General features: G+C 44.1%; 1 protein-coding gene across 1 annotated transcript in view; it reads right to left on the bottom strand.

Moving 5' to 3' along the window:
* The window catches only part of LOC117516367 (voltage-dependent calcium channel subunit alpha-2/delta-4-like), a 159734-nt gene that overhangs the window by 99377 nt on the left and 40874 nt on the right, over nucleotides 1–19483 (bottom strand). Inside the window, exon 20 of the mRNA XM_034177332.1 lies at nucleotides 2767–2828. Coding sequence (XP_034033223.1) covers nucleotides 2767–2828 — 62 coding nt within the window. The remainder of the gene's footprint in view (nucleotides 1–2766; nucleotides 2829–19483) is intronic.

The raw sequence follows: 19483 nt of genomic DNA, 5'->3' as shown, positions 1-19483 counted from the left end.
GGCATCTCACTAATTTAGAAGATCTTCACTTAGCCTGGAAAAAGAGTCTGTTGCTCTATAAAAAAAAGCCCTCCGTAAAGCTAGGACATCTTACTACTCATCACTAATTGAAGAAAATAAGAACAACCCAGGTTTCTTTTCAGCACTGTAGCCAGCCTGACAAAGAGTCAGAGCTCTATTGAGCCGAGTATTCCTTTAACTTTAACTAGTAATGACTTCATGACTTTCTTTGCTAATAAAATTTTAACTATTAGAGAAAAAATTACTCATAACCATCCCAAAGACGTATCGTTATCTTTGGCTGCTTTCAGTGATGCCGGTATTTGGTTAGACTCTTTCTCTCAGATTGTTCTGTCTGAGTTATTTTCATTAGTTACTTCATCCAAACCATCAACATGTCTATTAGACCCCATTCCTACCAGGCTGCTCAAGGAAGCCCTACCATTATTTAATGCTTCGATCTTAAATATGATCAATCTATCTTTATTAGTTGGCTATGTACCACAGGCATTTAAGGTGGCAGTAATTAAACCATTACTTAAAAAGCCATCACTTGACCCAGCTATCTTAGCTAATTATAGGCCAATCTCCAACCTTCCTTTTCTCTCCAAAATTCTTGAAAGCTAACTAAAACAGCTAACTGATCATCTGCAGAGGAATGGTCTATTTGAAGAGTTTCAGTCAGGTTTTAGAATTCATCATAGTACAGAAACAGCATTAGTGAAGGTTACAAATGATCTTCTTATGGCCTCAGACAGTGGACTCATCTCTGTGCTTGTTATGTTAGACCTCAGTGCTGCTTTTGATACTGTTGACCATAAAATTTTATTACAGAGATTAGAGCATGCCATAGGTATTAAAGGCACTGCGCTGCGGTGGTTTGAATCATATTTATCTAATAGATTACAATTTGTTCATGTAAATGGGGAATCTTCTTCACAGACTAAGGTTAATTATGGAGTTCCACAAGGTTCTGTGCTAGGACCAATTTTATTCACTTTATACATACTTCCCTTAGGCAATATTATTAGACGGCATTGCTTAAATTTTCATTGTTATGCAGATGATACCCAGCTTTATCTATCCATGAAGCCAGAGGACACACACCAATTAGCTAAACTGCAGGATTGTCTTACAGACATAAAGACATGGATGACCTCTAATTTCCTGCTTTTAAACTCAGATAAAACTGAAGTTATTGTACTTGGCCCCACAAATCTTAGAAACATGGTGTCTAACCAGATCCTTACTCTGGATGGCATTACCCTGACCTCTAGTAATACTGTGAGACTTCTTGGAGTCATTTTTGATCAGGATATGTCATTCAAAGCGCATATTAAACAAATATGTAGGACTGCTTTTTTGCATTTACGCAATATCTCTAAAATTAGAAAGGTTTTGTCTCAGAGTGATGCTGAAAAACTAATTCATGCATTTATTGCCTCTAGGCTGGACTATTGTAATTCATTATTATCAGGTTGTCCTAAACGTTCCCTGAAAAGCCTTCAGTTAATTCAAAATGCTGCAGCTAGAGTACTAACGGGGACTAGAAGGAGAGAGCATATCTCACCCATATTGGCCTCTCTTCATTGGCTTCCTGTTAATTCTAGAATAGAATTTAAAATTCTTCTTCTTACTTATAAGGTTTTGAATAATCAGGTCCCATCTTATCTTAGGGACCTCGTAGTACCATATCACCCCAATAGAGCGCTTCGCTCTCAGACTGCAGGCTTACTTGTAGTTCCTAGGGTTTGTAAGAGTAGAATGGGAGCAGAGCCTTCAGCTTTCAGGCTCCTCTCCTGTGGAACCAGCTCCCAATTCAGATCAGGGAGACAGACACCCTCTCTACTTTTAAGATTAGGCTTAAAACTTTCCTTTTTGCTAAAGCTTATAGTTAGGGCTGGATCAGGTGACCCTGAACCATCCCTTAGTTATGCTGCTATAGACTTAGACTGCTGGGGGGTTCCCATGATGCACTGAGTGTTTCTTTCTCTTTTTGCTCTGTATGCACCACTCTGCATTTAATCATTAGTGATTGGTCTCTTCGTCCCTCCACAGCATGTCTTTTTCCTGGTTCTCTCCCTCAGCCCCAACCAGTCCCAGCAGAAGACTGCCCCTCCCTGAGCCTGGTTCTGCTGGAGGTTTTTTCCTGTTAAAAGGGAGTTTTTCCTTCCCACTGTCGCCAAGTGCTTGCTCACAGGGGGTCGTTTTGACCATTGGGGTTTTTACGTAATTATTGTATGGCCTTGCCTTACAATATAAGGCGCCTTGGGGCAACTGTTTGTTGTGATTTGGCGCTATATAAATAAAATTGATTGACTGATTAATTGCTGTATCTTGTCTGTGGTAATTTGAGTGTGGATGTAATCTCGTTGTTGTTGCACTTGTAATCACAATGACAATAAATCTCATCCATCCAGCCATGTATCCACAAACACTAGGAAACCCAAAATTGATTGATTGATTGATTGATGCCAAAGTCAGGTGGACACTTTGATTTATGATGTATATTATTAAAGTGACATCATAAAGCAGCTCAGGCTGGAGGAGTTGTTCACTTTATGTGATTCAGGTGTTTAACACTGAAAAAAAATACTTTTGTCAACATAATATCACACGAATTTTGATTTTTTGTTTTTTTTTTAAACCCAGCTGATACGTGTGACATGACCTCTGGACCCAGTTAAAGATGCTGACCAGATCCATAGGTCTGTTTTTTATAACCTGCTCACATTTAAAATGTGTTTGAAATCTTCCACGACTCACCTGAAAGGTGTGTCATCAATATTTGTGTAGAAATAGTCATGGACGAGGAAGAGAGGTCGTTTCTGAAAAAAAACAAAAAAAACAAAAACAAAGAAATAAAAACCAGCTGCTTTATTTCACAGAGAACCAAACGGTTAGCTTGAGCTAGCTTAGAGCTAACTGTTAGCTACCAAAGTGACCAGGATGAGATTACTGACACATTAAGGTCATTGTAACTACATCTTAACACCAAAAACTAATTTTAAATGAGCTGCTAGCTAAATGATTAGCCCATAAACTCAGTAACAGATTGTTACCATAGTGACATGGACATGCAAGAAAACACAGCGAAAGCCCCGCCCACTTCCTGAGCTCAACTCAGTGGCCGTAAAACTCCTTCAGACCTTCAAAGTTTTTAAATACCATAAAACAAACAGACAGACAACAACGTGTAATCCTGTGGTCTTTTCTCGCACACTGTTTGTGGGCTTCTGTGAGGTCAGTTTGAGGTCATTTATGTTCTTTCTCAGCTCTTTATTTAGATGACTTTACTGCGTTTCATGTCAAAACCTCAGAATAAGCGAAGTGCGCATCTCGGGCCACGCGGTGCATTATGGGTAGGCTAAATTTTTCGACTACCAATCCACATGCTATGGTGGCGGAAAGCACAGAGGAGTGCAATGATTTGGATCATTTCAACCGCTGGAAAGTTGGCAGTTTAAAGCATTTTTGTCAGCTCTGCGGATTGCCTGTTACAACCAGGACTATGTACGGCAGTGGACAGAAACAGAAAGAAGAGCTGGCTGTGCTTGCGTGTGCTGCATCAGTACAGAAACTACAGTTGGTGCTGACAAAGGAGAGCTGCTGTCGAAAATGACCAGTCCTTGTTGATAGTTGGAGACAAACAAATTTCTGACCCCTTGAAGGCAACTGACAGATGGTTAGACAAAGTCCAAAGTCTGAAACTGTGGATTTTGCAGAATATTTGCTAAGCAGGGATGAGAAATCACTACTCCGCCAGCTTCGTAATGACTACAAGGAAGGTGGGTCTCACATATAACCTCTTTGGTATCACGTTTGTTTTGATAAGTTGACAGACAATACGAGGTCTGTTAGGAAGCTATCTGACCTTTTTATTTTTTGCAAAAACTATACTCAACAAAAATATAAACGCAACACTTTTGGTTTTGCTCCCATTTTGTATGAGATGAACTCAAAGATCTAAACTTTTTCCACATACACAATATCACCATTTCCCTCAAATATTGTTCACAAACCAGTCAAAGTCTGTGATAGTGAGCACTTCTCCTTTGCTGAGATAATCCATCCCACCTCACAGGTGTGCCATATCAAGATGCTGGTTAGACATCATGATTAGTGCACAGGTGTGCCTTAGACTGCCCACAATAAAAGGCCACTCTGAAAGGTGCAGTTTTTTTTTATTGGGGGGGGGGGGGGGGGGATACCAATCAGTATCTGGTGTGACCACCATTTGCCTCATGCAGTGCAACACATCTCCTTCGCATCATCCGTGAAGAGAACACCTCTCCAACGTGCCAAATGCCAGCGAATGTGAGCATTTGCCCACTCAAGTCGGTTATGACGACCAACTGGAGTCAGGTCGAGACCCCGATGAGGACGACGAGCATGGAGATGAGCTTCCCTGAGACGGTTTCTGACAGTTTGTGCAGAAATTCTTTGGTTATGCAAACCGATTGTTCCAGCAGCTGTCCGAGTGGCTGGTCTCAGACGATCTTGGAGGTGAACATGCTGGATGTGGAGGTCCTGGGCTGGTGTGGTTACACGTGGTCTGCGGTTGTGAGGCTGGTTGGATGTACTGCCAAATTCTCTGAAACGCCTTTGGAGACGGCTTATGGTAGAGAAATGAACATTCAATACACGAGCAACAGCTCTGGTTGACATTCCTGCTGTCAGCATGCCAATTGCACGCTCCCTCAAATCTTGCGACATCTGTGGCATTGTGCTGTGTGATAAAACTGCACCTTTCAGAGTGGCCTTTTATTGTGGGCAGTCTAAGGCACACCTGTGCACTAATCATGATGTCTAACCAGCATCTTGATATGGCACACCTGTGAGGTGGGATGGATTATCTCAGCAAAGGAGAAGTGCTCACTATCACAGACTTTGACTGGTTTGTGAACAATATTTGAGGGAAATGGTGATATTGTGTATGTGGAAAAAGTTTTAGATCTTTGAGTTCATCTCATACAAAATGGGAGCAAAACCAAAAGTGTTGCATTTATATTTTTGTTGAGTGTATATGGATTTGAATCATTTGCGCTTGCATCAGCCAAGCTTGAACCTTCGTGCGCATGCATGAGTTTTTTCACGCCTGTCAGTTGCGTCATTTGCCTGTGAGCAGGCTTTGAGTGAGCAGTGGTCCAGCCCCCTCGTCGGACTTTTATTGCGAGGATTTGGAGCTTTGCTGCATCAAATTTTTCCAGAAACTGTGAGAGACAGCCAGGTGGAAACCATTCGGAAGATTCAGACAGCTTTCAGGGACAATTATATGGCGATCACACAGATTAAGGAGTGTTACAACCGGTTTAAAGATGGCGCACAATGGCGGAGGGCATGCCGCGCTCCGAACGGTGATCGACAGGCTGAAACGACCAGATCATTTCCAAACTGAACGCTGTGTTGATCCGGGACATCGTCTGACTACTACAGAAATGGCAGAAGAGGTGGACATAGCACTTTTTTGGCACATTCCACTGTTACGGGAGTTTTTGTCATGAAAAGATGTGCGGAGGAATTTGCGCGTCTGGACGGAGCCGCTAATGGCGCGGGACAAAAAGCAGCGCCGTGATGAAGCCTCACAGGACATGTTTTTGCATGTCCAGCTCATCCACAATTTCTCGGATAGTCACATGACTGAAAAGCCACCGAAAGTCCTGTGAGACCAACACGGAGGTGCTTTTGTCCCGCACCATTAGCAGCTCCGTGGCGAATTCCTCCGCTCCTCTTTCCATGACAAAAACTCCTTTAACAGTGGAATGTTATGAAAAAGTGCTATGTCCACCTCTTCTGCCATTTCTGTAGTAGTCAGACGATGTCCCGGATCAACACAGCGTTCACTTTGGAAATGATCTGGTCGTTTCAGTCTGTCGATCGCCACTCGGAGCGCGGCGCGCCCTCCGCCATTGTGCACCGTCTTTAAACCGGTTGTAACACTCCTTAATCTGTGTGATCGCTATAGAATCGTCCCTGAAAGCCGTCTGAATCTTCCGAATGGTTTCCACCTGGCTGTCTCTCACAGTTTCTGGAAAAATTTGATGCAGCAAAGCTCCAAATCGTTCAGATATTTTCCTCACAATAAAAATCCGACGAGGGGGTGGACCACTGCTCACTCAAAGCCTGCTCACAGGCAAATGACGCAACTGACAGGCGTGAAAAAACTCACACGTGCGCGAAGGTTCAAGCTTGGCTGATGCAAGCGCACATGATTCAAATCCATATAGTTTTTGCAAAAAATAAAAAGGTCAGATAGTTTTCTAACAGACCTCGTATGTGCATGCATGCAATTTGTTTATAGAACATGTCAATTTTACAATATTACGAGCCACGTCATTCATGGCGTGACATTACAGTCATAAGCTGATGCACAAAAACAGCATCATCAGCCACATTATAATTCGGCACAGTTTCAGGATATTGACAAAATAAATGTGTGCAAGAAACTTACAATTTTAGTCCGTCTTTTACGTCCGTCTGGATCTTTCTTTTCTGTGAGGAAATTGTGTAGCATGAACAGAGGTTTACAACCACATTTCTTCTTCTTTGTCTTTGTGTGGACTCGGCGGAGCTTTGCAATCGTGTGTTTTCAGCCAACTTTCAAGCCTATAAATTCTGTTTGAGCATTTGTAAACAGCACAATGCGCCCCTGTCATTATTGTATGTGTCACTTAAAGCCTTTGAAACAATCCCTGTAAGCCTTAAATTTTACAGTCCGCTAATGCTACTGTATAAGAAATTCAGTGGGAGCGGTGTGAGTTTGGTAGCTGGAATGTTTGACCCGTTTGACCCACGCATGCGCCGATGCGTTGCGCACTTCACTTATTCAGACGCTGTTGGCCACAAAGTTCCTGTTTCAAATACAGTCATCCACCACTAGATGGCACCACATTGTGACATTGTGACTTGCCAGCAGCAACCACTCATGTCATGTGACTATGATTTTTTTTAATGGTGTAACGTTGACCATGGTCACCTGGAAACTCTGATCTTTACGGTCACATCTGGACAAATCACCAGATTTACCCACCATCTTTTATATTTTATTATTTCTAATAAGCACCACAGAAAACTTCTTTATTGTTCTTGAGGTATCGCAGCTTTAAAAATGGGGCACGGCACTGATTTTACTGTAAAAACGAGCAGAACAGAAACAAACGCTACATTCAATAAGTCGTAACTTTTGAGCTACTCGTGCTAAATGCATGAAACTTTCAGGAGGTGTTCTGTGGTAAGAAATGTCTGTAACTGCTATAACAGAAGACCTACAGTTGTGTATTTGTCAGTTTATAAATGGCTGAAAACTGTAAAAAGAAAAAAAAACAACAAAAAATCCAGGGCTTTGGAGCAGATTTGGCCCTCTGTATTTCCACATAGATGCTCATCAGCTCTTTCAAATTGTGATATTTATTTCTGGTGTTATAGGTGGCCAAGTGGTTAATGCGCTTGGTTTCAGTGCAGAAGGTTCCGGGTTCAAATCCCACCCGTGCCACATTTTTCCATGTAATGTGGAATTGCGTCAGGTAGGGCATCCGGTGTAAAACCTGTGCCAATTCAACATGCAGATCCACCTCGGATTTACTGTGGCGACCCCGAGTGCAAACAAGGGAGCAGCCGAAGGGACTTACTGTTTCTGGTGTTATAGTATGATTTTAGTGGCAAAGAATTTTTCTGAAAGAAATAAAATTTTCTGATTTGTGGCATTTGTGATCACTGGGGCCCTTAGGTTGAAAGTGTACATGCACACACACACACACAGTCGGTTTATATATTAGGTCATGACCCGCTCACTGGTGCCCTTATTTTCACAGTTCACGTGGTACTCAGGTCAGGTAGCAGCATCACACTTTACTTACTACGTAGTGGCGACTGGCTAGGGTACACTTTGATTACAATCCGAATGGCCAGCGAACATGTGCGAGTTTTAAGCCAAGCATTTTTTCATTTAAAATGGAGCTGCTGTGTGTGGCTGTCAGAGCGTTGCACCTTTTGCTGTCACCTTTTATCATCATTCATTGACTCTCATGAATGTTACAAATTGCTCTGTGAAAATTAATGATGACAACATACACACAATACAACGTAAATTATTACACCTTAACCATAGAAGTAGAGAGATGGAACACCAGTCTTTTGCTCTGCAACCAGCGCTTCGCTCACAGGTATTATAAACTCCAATATTTTGCTGGGAACCGACGATATCAAACATCACAAAATAAGGTGAAAAATAAACATATATATTGATCAATCAATGTGAATAATTTACAGAGCCTTACATTTTGTAGCTGCCGCGATTACCGTTCAGAGTCACTCTGCTCTCAAAATGAAAATGCTTTGTCGGTGCTGCAAAGGTGTGGAAACAAAAATCAAGATATAATCCACGTATCCCACATGTCAGGAACTATTCAGATGAAATATACCTTATATAAAATATAGATCTTGCAGTCGATTAGCAACAAGGCAAGTTTTAAGACAGTAAATTTCATTCAGTCAGCTAAGGGAAGAGGAACGCCACCCTTTTATTGTTTTTTTTAATGTGATATTACCATCTACTTCATTATTTTATAGTCTGATTCTCGGTGCTACTGTATTTATTGTTGTTTCGCTTCTCTGAAACTTGTTACTAAATTTGTTGTCCTCTACACTTCTACAGGGATACAGTTGCTACTTATTTTCATTTATTAAGATCTTATTGCTCTCTGTTCAATTTGTACTTTATTTCATTGGTGTCCCCATGTAAATGATTACAGACGTTTTGATGATGCAGGGGCTCAGATGCTTCTCAAGCAATGTGTGCAGTTCTGAAACTACAAAACTTTTATGTAAATTTAAATCATACAACCTTGCTGGTGATTTTTCCAAACATTTGGCAGCTTGATAGAAACTGAAGGCAGGTGTCCAGTACTTCATGATGCCTCTCATATGTTCTTTGATTTGTGTGGACTGAAATAAATGATGCATATTTCATCATCTTGACTGTGTGATACCTCAATGATATTGAAATACAACCCCAATTCCAATGAAGTTGGGACGTTGTGTAAAATGTAAATAAAACAGAATGCAATGATTTGTAAATCCTCTTCAACCTATATTCAATTGAATACACCACAAAGACAAGATATTTAATGTTCAAACTGATAAACTTTATTGTTTTTGTGCAAATATTTGCTCATTTTGAAATGGATGCCTGCAACACGTTTCTAAAAAGCTGGGACAGTGGTATGTTTCCCACTGTGTTACATCACCTTTCCTTCTAACAACACTCAATAAGCGTTTGGGAACTGAGGACACTAATTGTTGAAGCTTTGTAGGTGGAATTCTTTCCCATTCTTGCTTGATGTACGACTTCAGTTGTTCAACAGTCCGGGTCTCCGTATTTTGCGCTTCATAATGCGCCACACATTTTCAATGGGTGACAGGTCTGGACTGCAGGTAGGCCAGGTAATAATCTGGATGGTCTTTTTCCTCTTTTGTCCGGAGGACACGACGTCCTCGATTTCCAAAAACAGTTTGAAATGTGGACTCATCAGACCACAGCACACTTTTCCACTTTGTCTGTCCATTTCAAATGAGCTCAGGCCCAGAGAAGGCGGCGGCATTTCTAGATGTTGTTGATGTTTGGCTTTCACTTTGCATGGTAGAGTTTTAACTTGCACTTGTAGATGTAGCGATGAACTGTGTTAACTGTCAATGGTTTTCCAAAGTGTTCCTGAGCCTGAGTTCCTGAGTAAGATCCTTTACACAATGATGTCAGTTTTTAATGGAGTGCCGCCTGAGGGATTGAAGGTCACGGGCATTCAATGTTGGTTTTTGGCCTTGCTTCTTACGTGCAGAAAGTTCTCCAGATTCTCTGAATCTTCTGATTATATTATGGACTGTAGATGATGGAATCCCTAAATTTCTTGCAACTGAACATTGAGAAAAATTGTTCTTAAACTGTTGGACTATTTTTTCACACAGTTGTTCACAAAGTGGTGATCCTCACCCCATCTTTGCTTGTGAATGGCTGAGCCTTTTGGGGATGCTCCTTTTATACCCAATCATGACACTCACCTGTTTCCAAACAGGTGTTCTTTGAGCATTCATCAACTTTCCCAGTCTTTTGTGGCCACTGTCCCAGCTTTTCTGAAACGTGTTGCAGGCATCCATTTCAAAATGAGCAAATATCTGCACAAAAACAATACAGTTTATCAGTTTGAACATTAAATATCTTGTCTTTGTGGTGTATTCAATTGAATATAGGTTGAAGAGGACTTGCAAATCATTGTATTCTGTTTTTATTTACATTTTACACAATGTTCCAACTTCATTGGAATCGGGGTTGTAATTTTGAGTTTTGGTTCTTCTGGAATAATATCAGGATCTTCAAGATTGATGCCAGCCAATATTTCTTTAAAATCCTGGGAAAAAAGAGAAATTGGTGCAGTGAGGCCGACAACCTTCTGATATTGCCCACATCTCTGCAAGTTGCCGTTGGACTGACTAAAATCTCCACCCCAATACACACACACACATATATATGTGTGTGTGTGTGTGTGTGTGTGTGTGTGTGTGTGTGTGTGTGTGTGTGTGTATATATATATATATATATATATAGAGAGAGAGAGAGAGAGAGAGAGAGAGAGAGAGAGAGAGAGAGAGAGAGAGAGAGAGAGAGAGAGAGTTTATTTATGTTTGAGAGGTCACTCACATTTTTGAGGTGCAAAGGTGCAGATATTTTTTTCAAACTGAGTTGTAACTTTGTGGAACAGCCTTCCTCATCTGTGGTAAATGCTCCAAGTGTGATTACTTAAAAAAAAATACTATAATTATTTTACGGTGTTTGATTTTTATTGATTGGCGATTTTATTATGGTGTTTGATGACTTTTACTGTGCTATTTATGAGTTTTATAAGGTTATATTTATGAGTTTTACTATGATGGTGATGGTTCCCTCTCCGGGAACCATCACCTTATCGTGGTGGAGAGGTTTGTGTGCCGCTATGAAGCTCCAGACAAATTGGTCTCAGGCGAATGGTTCACAAGGCATCATGACAGAACGAGGCAGAGGAAACGTGACCCGGCCCGGAGGAAGCCCGGGGCCCTCATCTGGAGCAAGGCCCGGATGTAGGGCCCGTCACCGAGCACCTGGTGGCTAGGCTTGCCACGGAGCCCAGTCGAGCACAGCCCAAAAAAGCAACATGGACTTTCCATCTCCACCCTGTGGGCTCACCACCCACAGGGGAAACCGCTGGTGTTGGGTGCGCTGTCCTTTTTTGTGTGGCAGTGAAAGTTGAGGGCCTCGACAGAGCAGACCTGGGCAGCAGGGGCTAGCTCTGGGGGTGTGGAACATCACCTTGCTATGGGGGAAGGAGCTGGAGATTGTGCGGGAGGTGGAGCAATACCAGTTAGATCTGGTGGGTCTCACGTCCACGCACTGCCTTGGCTCCGGAACCACTCTCCTTGATAGGGGTTGGACGTTATTCTTCTCTGGGGTTGCCCAGGGAGTGAGGCGCCATGCGTGTGTGGGGATACTCACTTGTCCCCGGCTGAGTGCCGCTACGTTGGAGTTTACTCCAGTAGACGAGAGGATCGCCTCACTGCGTCTTCGGGTGGTGGGGGGAAAACTCTGACTGTTTGTGCATATGCACCGAACAGCATTTTGGAGTATTCGGCCTTCTTGGAATCCCTGAATGGAGTCCCGTATGGGGATCCGGTAGGGGATTCCACTGTTTTGCTGGGGACTTCAACGCACACGTGAGCAATGACAGACACACCTGGAGAGGTGTGATTGGGAGGAATGGCCTCCCTGATCTAAACCCAAATGGTCGTTTGTTACTGGACTTCTGTGCTAGTCATGGACTGTCCATAATGAACACCATGTTCGAACATAAGGATGCTCATAAGTGTACATGGTACCAGAGTACCCTAGGCCAAAAATTGATGATCGATTTTGTGATCGTATCATCTGATTTGAGGCCGCATGTTCTGGACACTCGGGTGAATAGAGGGGCAGAGCTGTCAACTGATCACCATCTGGTGTTGAATTGGATCTGAGGGTGGGGGAGGACTTTGGACAACCCTGGTAAGCCCAAACGGATAGTGCGGGTGAACTGGGAACATCTGGAGGAGCTCACTGTCTGACAGTTCTTCAACTCACACCTCAGGCAGAGTTTCTCAAACATCCCTGTGGACGTTGGGGGCATTGAACCAGAATGGGCAATGTTCAAAGCTTTCATTGCTGAAGCTGCAGTGGGGAGCTGTGGCCTGAAGGTCTTAGGTGCCTCAAGGGGCGGCAACCCTCAAACACCGTGGTAGACACCAGTGGTCAGGGAAGCCGTCTGACTGAAGGAGTCCTTCTGGTGCCCTCTATAATACGGGCAGAGCTGGAAGCTGATGGAGGATTTTCATCAGTTTCCCTGGTGGAAGTCACTGAGGTAGTCAAACAAGTCCGCAGTGGCAAGGCCCCAGGGGTTGATGAGATCTGTCCAGAAATGCTGAAGGCTCTGGGTGTGGAGGGATTGTCTTGGATGAGATGTCTCTTCAACATTGCGTTGAGGTTTGGGACAGTGCCAAAGGAGTGGAAACTGGGGTGGTGGTCTCCATATTTAAAAAGGGGGACCAAAGAGTGTGTGCCAACTACAGGGGCATCACACTACTCAGCCTCCCTGGTAAAGTCTACTCCAGGGCGCTGGAAAGGAGGGTTCAACCTATAGTTGAACCTCTGATTGAAGAGGAACAATGCGGGATCTGTCCTGGTCGTGGAACAACCGACCAGCTCTTTACTCTCTTAAGGATCCTGGAGGGTGCCTGGGAGTATACCCACCCAGTCTACATGTGTTTTTTGGACTTGGAGAAGGCGTATGATTGGGTACCCCGGGAGATACTGTGAGAAGTGCTGCAGGAGTATGGAGTGAGGGGGTCCCTTCTCAGGGCTACCCAATCTCTGTACTCGAGAGCTGTGTTCAGGTGCTCGGCAGTAAGTCGGACTCGTTTCCGGTGGAGGTTGGCCTCCGCCAGGGCTGGGCCTTGTCACCAATCCTGTTTGTGATATTCATGGACAGGATATCAAGACGTAGTAGGGGGGAGGAGGATTTCCGGTTGGTGGGCTCAGGGTCTCATCGCTGCTTTTTGCAGATGATGTGGTCCTGTTGGCTTCAGCAGCCGGTGACCTCCAACACTCACTGGATCGGTTCACAGCCGAGTGTGAAGCAGCTGGGATGAGGATCAACACCTCTAAATCTGAGGCCATGGTTCTCAGCAGGAAACCGATGGATTGCCTACTCCAAATGAAGGAGTTCAAGTACCTCGGGGTCTTGTTCACGAGTTAGGAGATGATGGAGCGTGAGACTGGCCAGAGAATCGGCGCAGCAGGGGCGGTGTTGCATTCGCTCTACCATACTGTTGTGACGAAAAGGGAGCGGACCCAAAAGGCGAAGCTCTCGATCTACTGGTCAATCTTCGTTCCTACTCTCACCTATGGTCATGAGGGTTGGGTCATGACCGAAAGAACTAGATCGCGGGTACAAGCGGCCGAAATGGGCTTCCTCAGGAGGGTGGCTGGTATCTCCCTTAGAGATAGGGTGAGAAGTTTGGTCATCTGTGGGGAGCTCGGAGTAGAGTCGCTGCTCCTTTGCATTGAAAGGAGCCAGCTGAGGTGGTTCGGGCATCTGGTAAGGATGCCTCCTGGGCGCCTTCCAAGGCGCCTCCCTAGACCCAGGACTAGGTGGAGAGATTATATCTCCATGCTGGCCTGGTAACGCCTAGGGATCCCCCAATCAGAGGTGGTCAATGTGGCACGGGAAAGGGAAGTCTGGGGACCCCTGCTGGAGCTGTTGCCCCCGCGACCCGAACCCGGAAAAGTGGTTAATGATAAGTGACTATGATGCTTTTTTAAATGATTAATGATGTGTGCTTTTATTGTATTTTTATAGATGTTTTATGAATAATTAATGATTACTGATCGTGATTTTCCATCACAGTTGTTGACCGTCTGTATGCTCTTATCAATAATATTATCAAGTTTTGTCCTGAATACGATTTAAAATCAACAAGCACTTCATTCAAGCTACACTTTGAACATACTTTGAGGGGAAAACTTGCTGAAGCCACGGCAGATAAAGCAAGAAAACACCCAGAAACTGTACTTTAAAAGCGCAACTGCTGTTATTTCTGGCAGACTACCGGGCATTAATTAACCCAACTCTCACAGCTGAGTGGCTGAAATCTCGGGGTCGCTAACTCACAAACAGAACTCAATGGAATGAGATCTTGAGTTGGCATTCCAGTCCCTCTACACTTATGACCTTAACTAAGGGGACATGAAATATACAATGACATGGATAAATCTCAGCTCTATTACCCGTGTGTAGAACGGGGAACTCAGCTAGTCTAATATATAAGGCTGACTGTGTGTGTGTGTGTGCATTGTTGATTGCTGTGCATAGCGAACACTCTCTCTCTCTCTCTCTCTCTCTCATATATATATGAGGTCTTTTAGAAAACTATCCTACCTTTTTATTTTTAAAAAAACTATATGGATTTGAATGACGTGCGATTACACCAATCATGCTTGAACCCTCGTGCGCATGCGTGAGTTTTTTCACGCGTGTCGGTGACGTCATTTCCTTGTGGGCAGGCCTTGAGTGAGATGTGGTCCCGCCCTCTCGGCTGAATTCCTTTGTTTCACACGCTGCTCGAGACGGCGCGCGTTGCTTTATCAACATTTTTTCTGGACCTGTGAGGAATATCCGAGTGGACACTATTCGAGAAATTAAGCTGGTTTTCGGTGAAAAGTTTAATGGCTGATGAGAGATTATAGGGTGTTTCTGTCGGTGTAAGGACTTCCCACGGAGCGGGATGTCGTGCAGCGCTTCAAGGCGCCGTCGTCGGCCTGTTTCGAGCTGAAAACATCCTAATTTAAGGCTTAATTCACCCAGGACGTCGTGAGAGAACAGAGAAGATTCAGAAGAGGCCGGCATGAGGACTTTATGCGGACATTCCACTGTTTAAGGACATTTTTTAATGAAAGACGTGCGCGCAAATTCGCCGAGTCGTTTCCGTGACGACTCGGCAAATCTGTGTGCGCCGTGACAGGAAAAACACCTTCGTGTTGAAAACCATTTGTAAAATTCAGGCGGCTTTTGATGGCTTTCAACAAGTGAATAACTGAGAAATTGTTTAACAGCTTGGGCATGTTCCAACTTGCCCGTTAAGGTTTCCAACGGAGGTGTTTTTCCTGTCGCGACCCCCCGTGGTCGGGTCCGGCCCGACATGCGACTCTGCCCGCACGTTCTTTCATTACAAAATGTCCGTTAACAATGGAATGTCCGAATAAACTCCTCATGCCGACTTCTTCTGAAAGTTCTCTGTTCTCTGATGACTTACTGGGTCAACAGAGCCTGAAATGTGGAAGTTTTCAACTTGAAACGGTGAGACGCTGCCGCCTCGAAGCGCAGATCGCCGTCAGGTGCCGTGGGCCATCCTTACGGCGACACTACCAGACCAAAATCTCTCATCAGCTGTTAAAATTTTTACAGAAAACCAGCTGAATTTATCGAATGGTGTCCACTCAGTTGTGCCTTACAGTTTTGAAAAAATTTTGATCAAACAAAGCAGCAGTCTCTGAGCCATTCCTAAACAATGAAAAAATCGACGAGAGGGTGGGCGACTCCTCACTCAAAAACTGCCCACAGGCGAATGACGTAACCGACAGGCGTGAAAAAACTCTTGCATGCCCACGAGGGTTCAAGCATGTCTGATGTAATCACACGTGATTCAAATCCATATGGTTTTTGAAAAAAATAATAAGGTCGGATACTTTTCTAATAGACCTCGTATATATATATATATATATATATATATATATATATATATATATATATATATATATATATATATGTGTGTGTATGTGTGTATGTGTGTGTGTGTGTGTGTGTGTGTGTGTATGTATTTATGTTTAAGGACTGTTTAAGGACCTGTGGTCCACTCTTGGGCCGATTCTGCAGGAAATTATTAATCTCTCATTAACTTCTGGATCTGTTCCTAAATGTTTCAAATCTGCAGTGATTAAACCATTACTTAATAAACCTAATCTTGACCCTAGTGTATTGAAAAACTATTGGCCGATATCAAATCTATCATTTTACTCTAAAATTCGGGAAAAGGTGGTTTCACAGCAGCTCGTGGACTATCTTACTGAGAATAATCTTGAGCCACTGCAGTCTACTTTTAGAAAATATCATTCCACAGAGACGGCTCTCACTAAAGTGGTGAATGATCTTCTGCTTGCAGTTCTGCAGTTCTGCACCCCTTGGGCACATACTGCGGTGTTTTGGGATTACCTTTCACTGCTATGCTGATGATACTCACTTATACATGCCGGTAACTGCTGGTAATCTCATCCACATAAAATCCTTAGAAGATTGCCTTACATCACTGAGAAGCTGGATGTCTAACAACTTCCTGCTTTTAAACTCTGATAAGACTGAAATGATGGTTCTTGGTCCAGTGAGACATCGGCATCAATTTGACCAGTTAACACTTAGCCTAGGCTCGTGTGTCATACATCACACTGACAAAGTGAGGAACCTTGGGGTAATTTTTGATCCTACGTTGTCCTTTGACCTCCACATTATAGATATTACGAGGACTGCTTTCTTCCACCTGCGAAATATGCAAAGATTTTTCCCATCCTGTCTATGACTGATGCTGAGACCCTGATTCATGCGTTTGTCTCTTCCAGATTGGACTACTGCAATGTTCTATTTTCTGTTTTACCACATTCCATCCTTAGGGCTCTCCAGTTGGTTCAAAATGCTGCTGCCAGACTTTTAACACGAAGCAGAAAGTTTTACCACATTACACCCATTTTGGCGTCTCTTCACTGGCTTCCTGTCCCTGTGAGATCAGATTTTAAGGTTCTGTTACTAGCCTATAAAACTGTTCACGGACTGGCACCTCCCTACCTAGCTGACCTGATTAAACCCTACGTACCGGCCTGGGCTTTGCGTTCTCAGGGTGCAGGACTACTTTGTGTCCCTTGGGTGAATAAGAAGTCTGCGGGTCATAGAGCTTTCTCTTATCATGCTCCTGTTCTGTGGAATGATCTCCCTGCATCAATAAAATAGTCAGATTCTGTGGAGACTTTCAAGTCCAGACTTAAGACACACTTATTTTCCCTTTCGTATGGCCAGCATACTGGCATAGTATGTTACTATGCTTTTTACTCTTTTAAATTCATTTTATTAGGAAACGGAGCATGCGGCGGCCTCAACTTTATCTAAAGTCTGAGTCTGTTAGTGAAGCTTAGGGCTAGTGGTGATCACCTTAGTATTTCTTGTTTTTTTGTTGCTTAATGCTGACAAATTATACTGTATTTGTTGTCTTTCTGATGCTTGATTCAGCTTTTTTTTCTTTTCCCTCTGTTTGAGGTGCAGCTCCATCCAGAGATGGGTGTGGTATCTGTTCTGGAAACCGCCCTGTGCACGGCAACATTTCCTGTATATTTGTTTTGTGAACTGTTTTGTAATTTATGTCTGTATCATGGCCCAAGCAGAGGGTCACCCCTTTAAGTCTGGTCTGCTTGAGGTTTCTTCCTCAGAGGGAGTTTTTCTTACCACTGTTGCTCTGGGGGTTAGTAAGGTTAGACCTTACTTGTGTGAAGCGCCTTGAAGCAACCTTGTTGTGATTTGGCACTATATAAATGAAAATAAAACTGAAATTGAAAAATGCCCCTGGAATGCCAGGAAGCCCAGTGTGGTCAGCACCTGTGTGGGCACAGGCAACCCCTGGCTCCTCGCTCTATTGCACTCTGGGCCAGTTCTGTGTGAAACCTTGGTAATCGGAATCGCTTTATGAGCCAATTATCGTCATTCAGAAGTAAATCCTCATGGTCCCTGAATACTCGCTCACATCAGATTACACCATTTGTAAGGTCCTCTAACAACGCTAACGCAGCCACTGTTAGTGCCATTTTATGCATCACTTTGCGCATGTTTTTATATCCACCCATATAATTTCAAACAAGTGGGTGTGTTAATTGTTCATCAGTGTGTGTCTGATGTGCACATCACTCTGATGTTTTCACACAATTAATGGTTCCCAGCATCACCTCTACATGTTGGCAAAAGAACAGCTGTGGAAATGTGCGCACGCCAGGCAGGATTTGTGTGTGACGCACCGCACATTTCCACGGTCATTTCACTTTGGATACATCTGAACGTTGGGATGGGACGGAAGTACTCCATGTTTTTGTGCGTAAGCACGCTTTGAACACGAGGCCCCAGGCCCATTTGAAGTTCACCAGTGACCACCTGGATGATTATATATATATATATATATATATATATATATATATATATATATATATATATAAGGTTAGGGTTAACCAGCTTGTGATGGAATCTTGCTGTACCCATCAACATTTCATCACAAGCTGGCAATGACAGGAAGTTGGTATTGCCATGGGATGTTCAATCTCCCCCATCCTGTTCGTTACAGCCTTTGAGATCATCCTCACAGGGGCAAGGAAGATGGTGGGAGGGGTGAAATTACCATCTGGACAAAGGCTGCCACCAGTGAGAGGCTATATGAACGATGTCACCACCATCCTCCAGACAGCAGCATGCACGGCGAGACTGCTGAAGTGGATCGACGAGCTTGTGGGCTGGGCAAGAATGAAAATCAAACCTGCGAAGTCACGTAGCCTGTCCCTAAGGAAAGGGGTCAGGAGCGACCATACCATCTTTGTCGCAGGTGGCGAGGAGATCCCGTTGCTGGCTAGCCAACCCGTCCGCAGCCTCGGGCGGACCTATATGGTAGACCTCTCCGACAAGCAGATGGGGGATGCAGTGAGGAAGCAGCTTGCCGATGGCTTGGCAAGGATCAGCAAGAGCCAGCTCCCTGGCAATACAAAGTATGGATCTACCAACTCATGCTGTATCCCAGGGTGATGTGGCCGCTGAAAATGTGTGAAGTCCCCTCGTCAGTGGCAGATAAGATGGACAGATTAGCAAACCTGTACATCAAGAAGTGGCTGGGACTGCCGAGATGCCTTTCGGACGAGGGGCTATTCGGGAGGAACACGCTGCAACTGCCTTTTCAATCCATCAGCCAGGGATACAGGCAGGAAAAGGCCTGACTGGTGCTGGAGCTAAGGGATTCCACTGACCAGCTAGTGAGAGCAGCTGGCTATCAAGTGCGAACAGGGAGGAAGTGGAAAGCCCAGGAGGAGGTTGACATGGCCGTCAGCAGGTTGAAACACTGGGAGGTCATTGGACGAGTCTAGGAGGGTCGAGCAGGGTTGGGCAGAGGCGAGGCCCCCCATCTTCTGGTCCAAGGCCTCCAAGGAACAAAGAAGAGCCATGGTGGTGGCAGAGGTGGCAAGGACGGAGCAAGACCGGCTACATGTCAAAGTGGTGGCTCAAAGCCGTCAAGGAGGCTGGATGACTTGGGAAGGCGTCACAGAAAGACCCATGTCATGGGCTGACCTGTGGAAGATCCC

This window comes from Thalassophryne amazonica, chromosome 8, assembly GCF_902500255.1.
Source record: "Thalassophryne amazonica chromosome 8, fThaAma1.1, whole genome shotgun sequence".
Classification (NCBI taxonomy): Eukaryota; Metazoa; Chordata; class Actinopteri; order Batrachoidiformes; family Batrachoididae; genus Thalassophryne; species Thalassophryne amazonica.
This window is presented reverse-complemented; position numbering and strand designations above follow the sequence as displayed.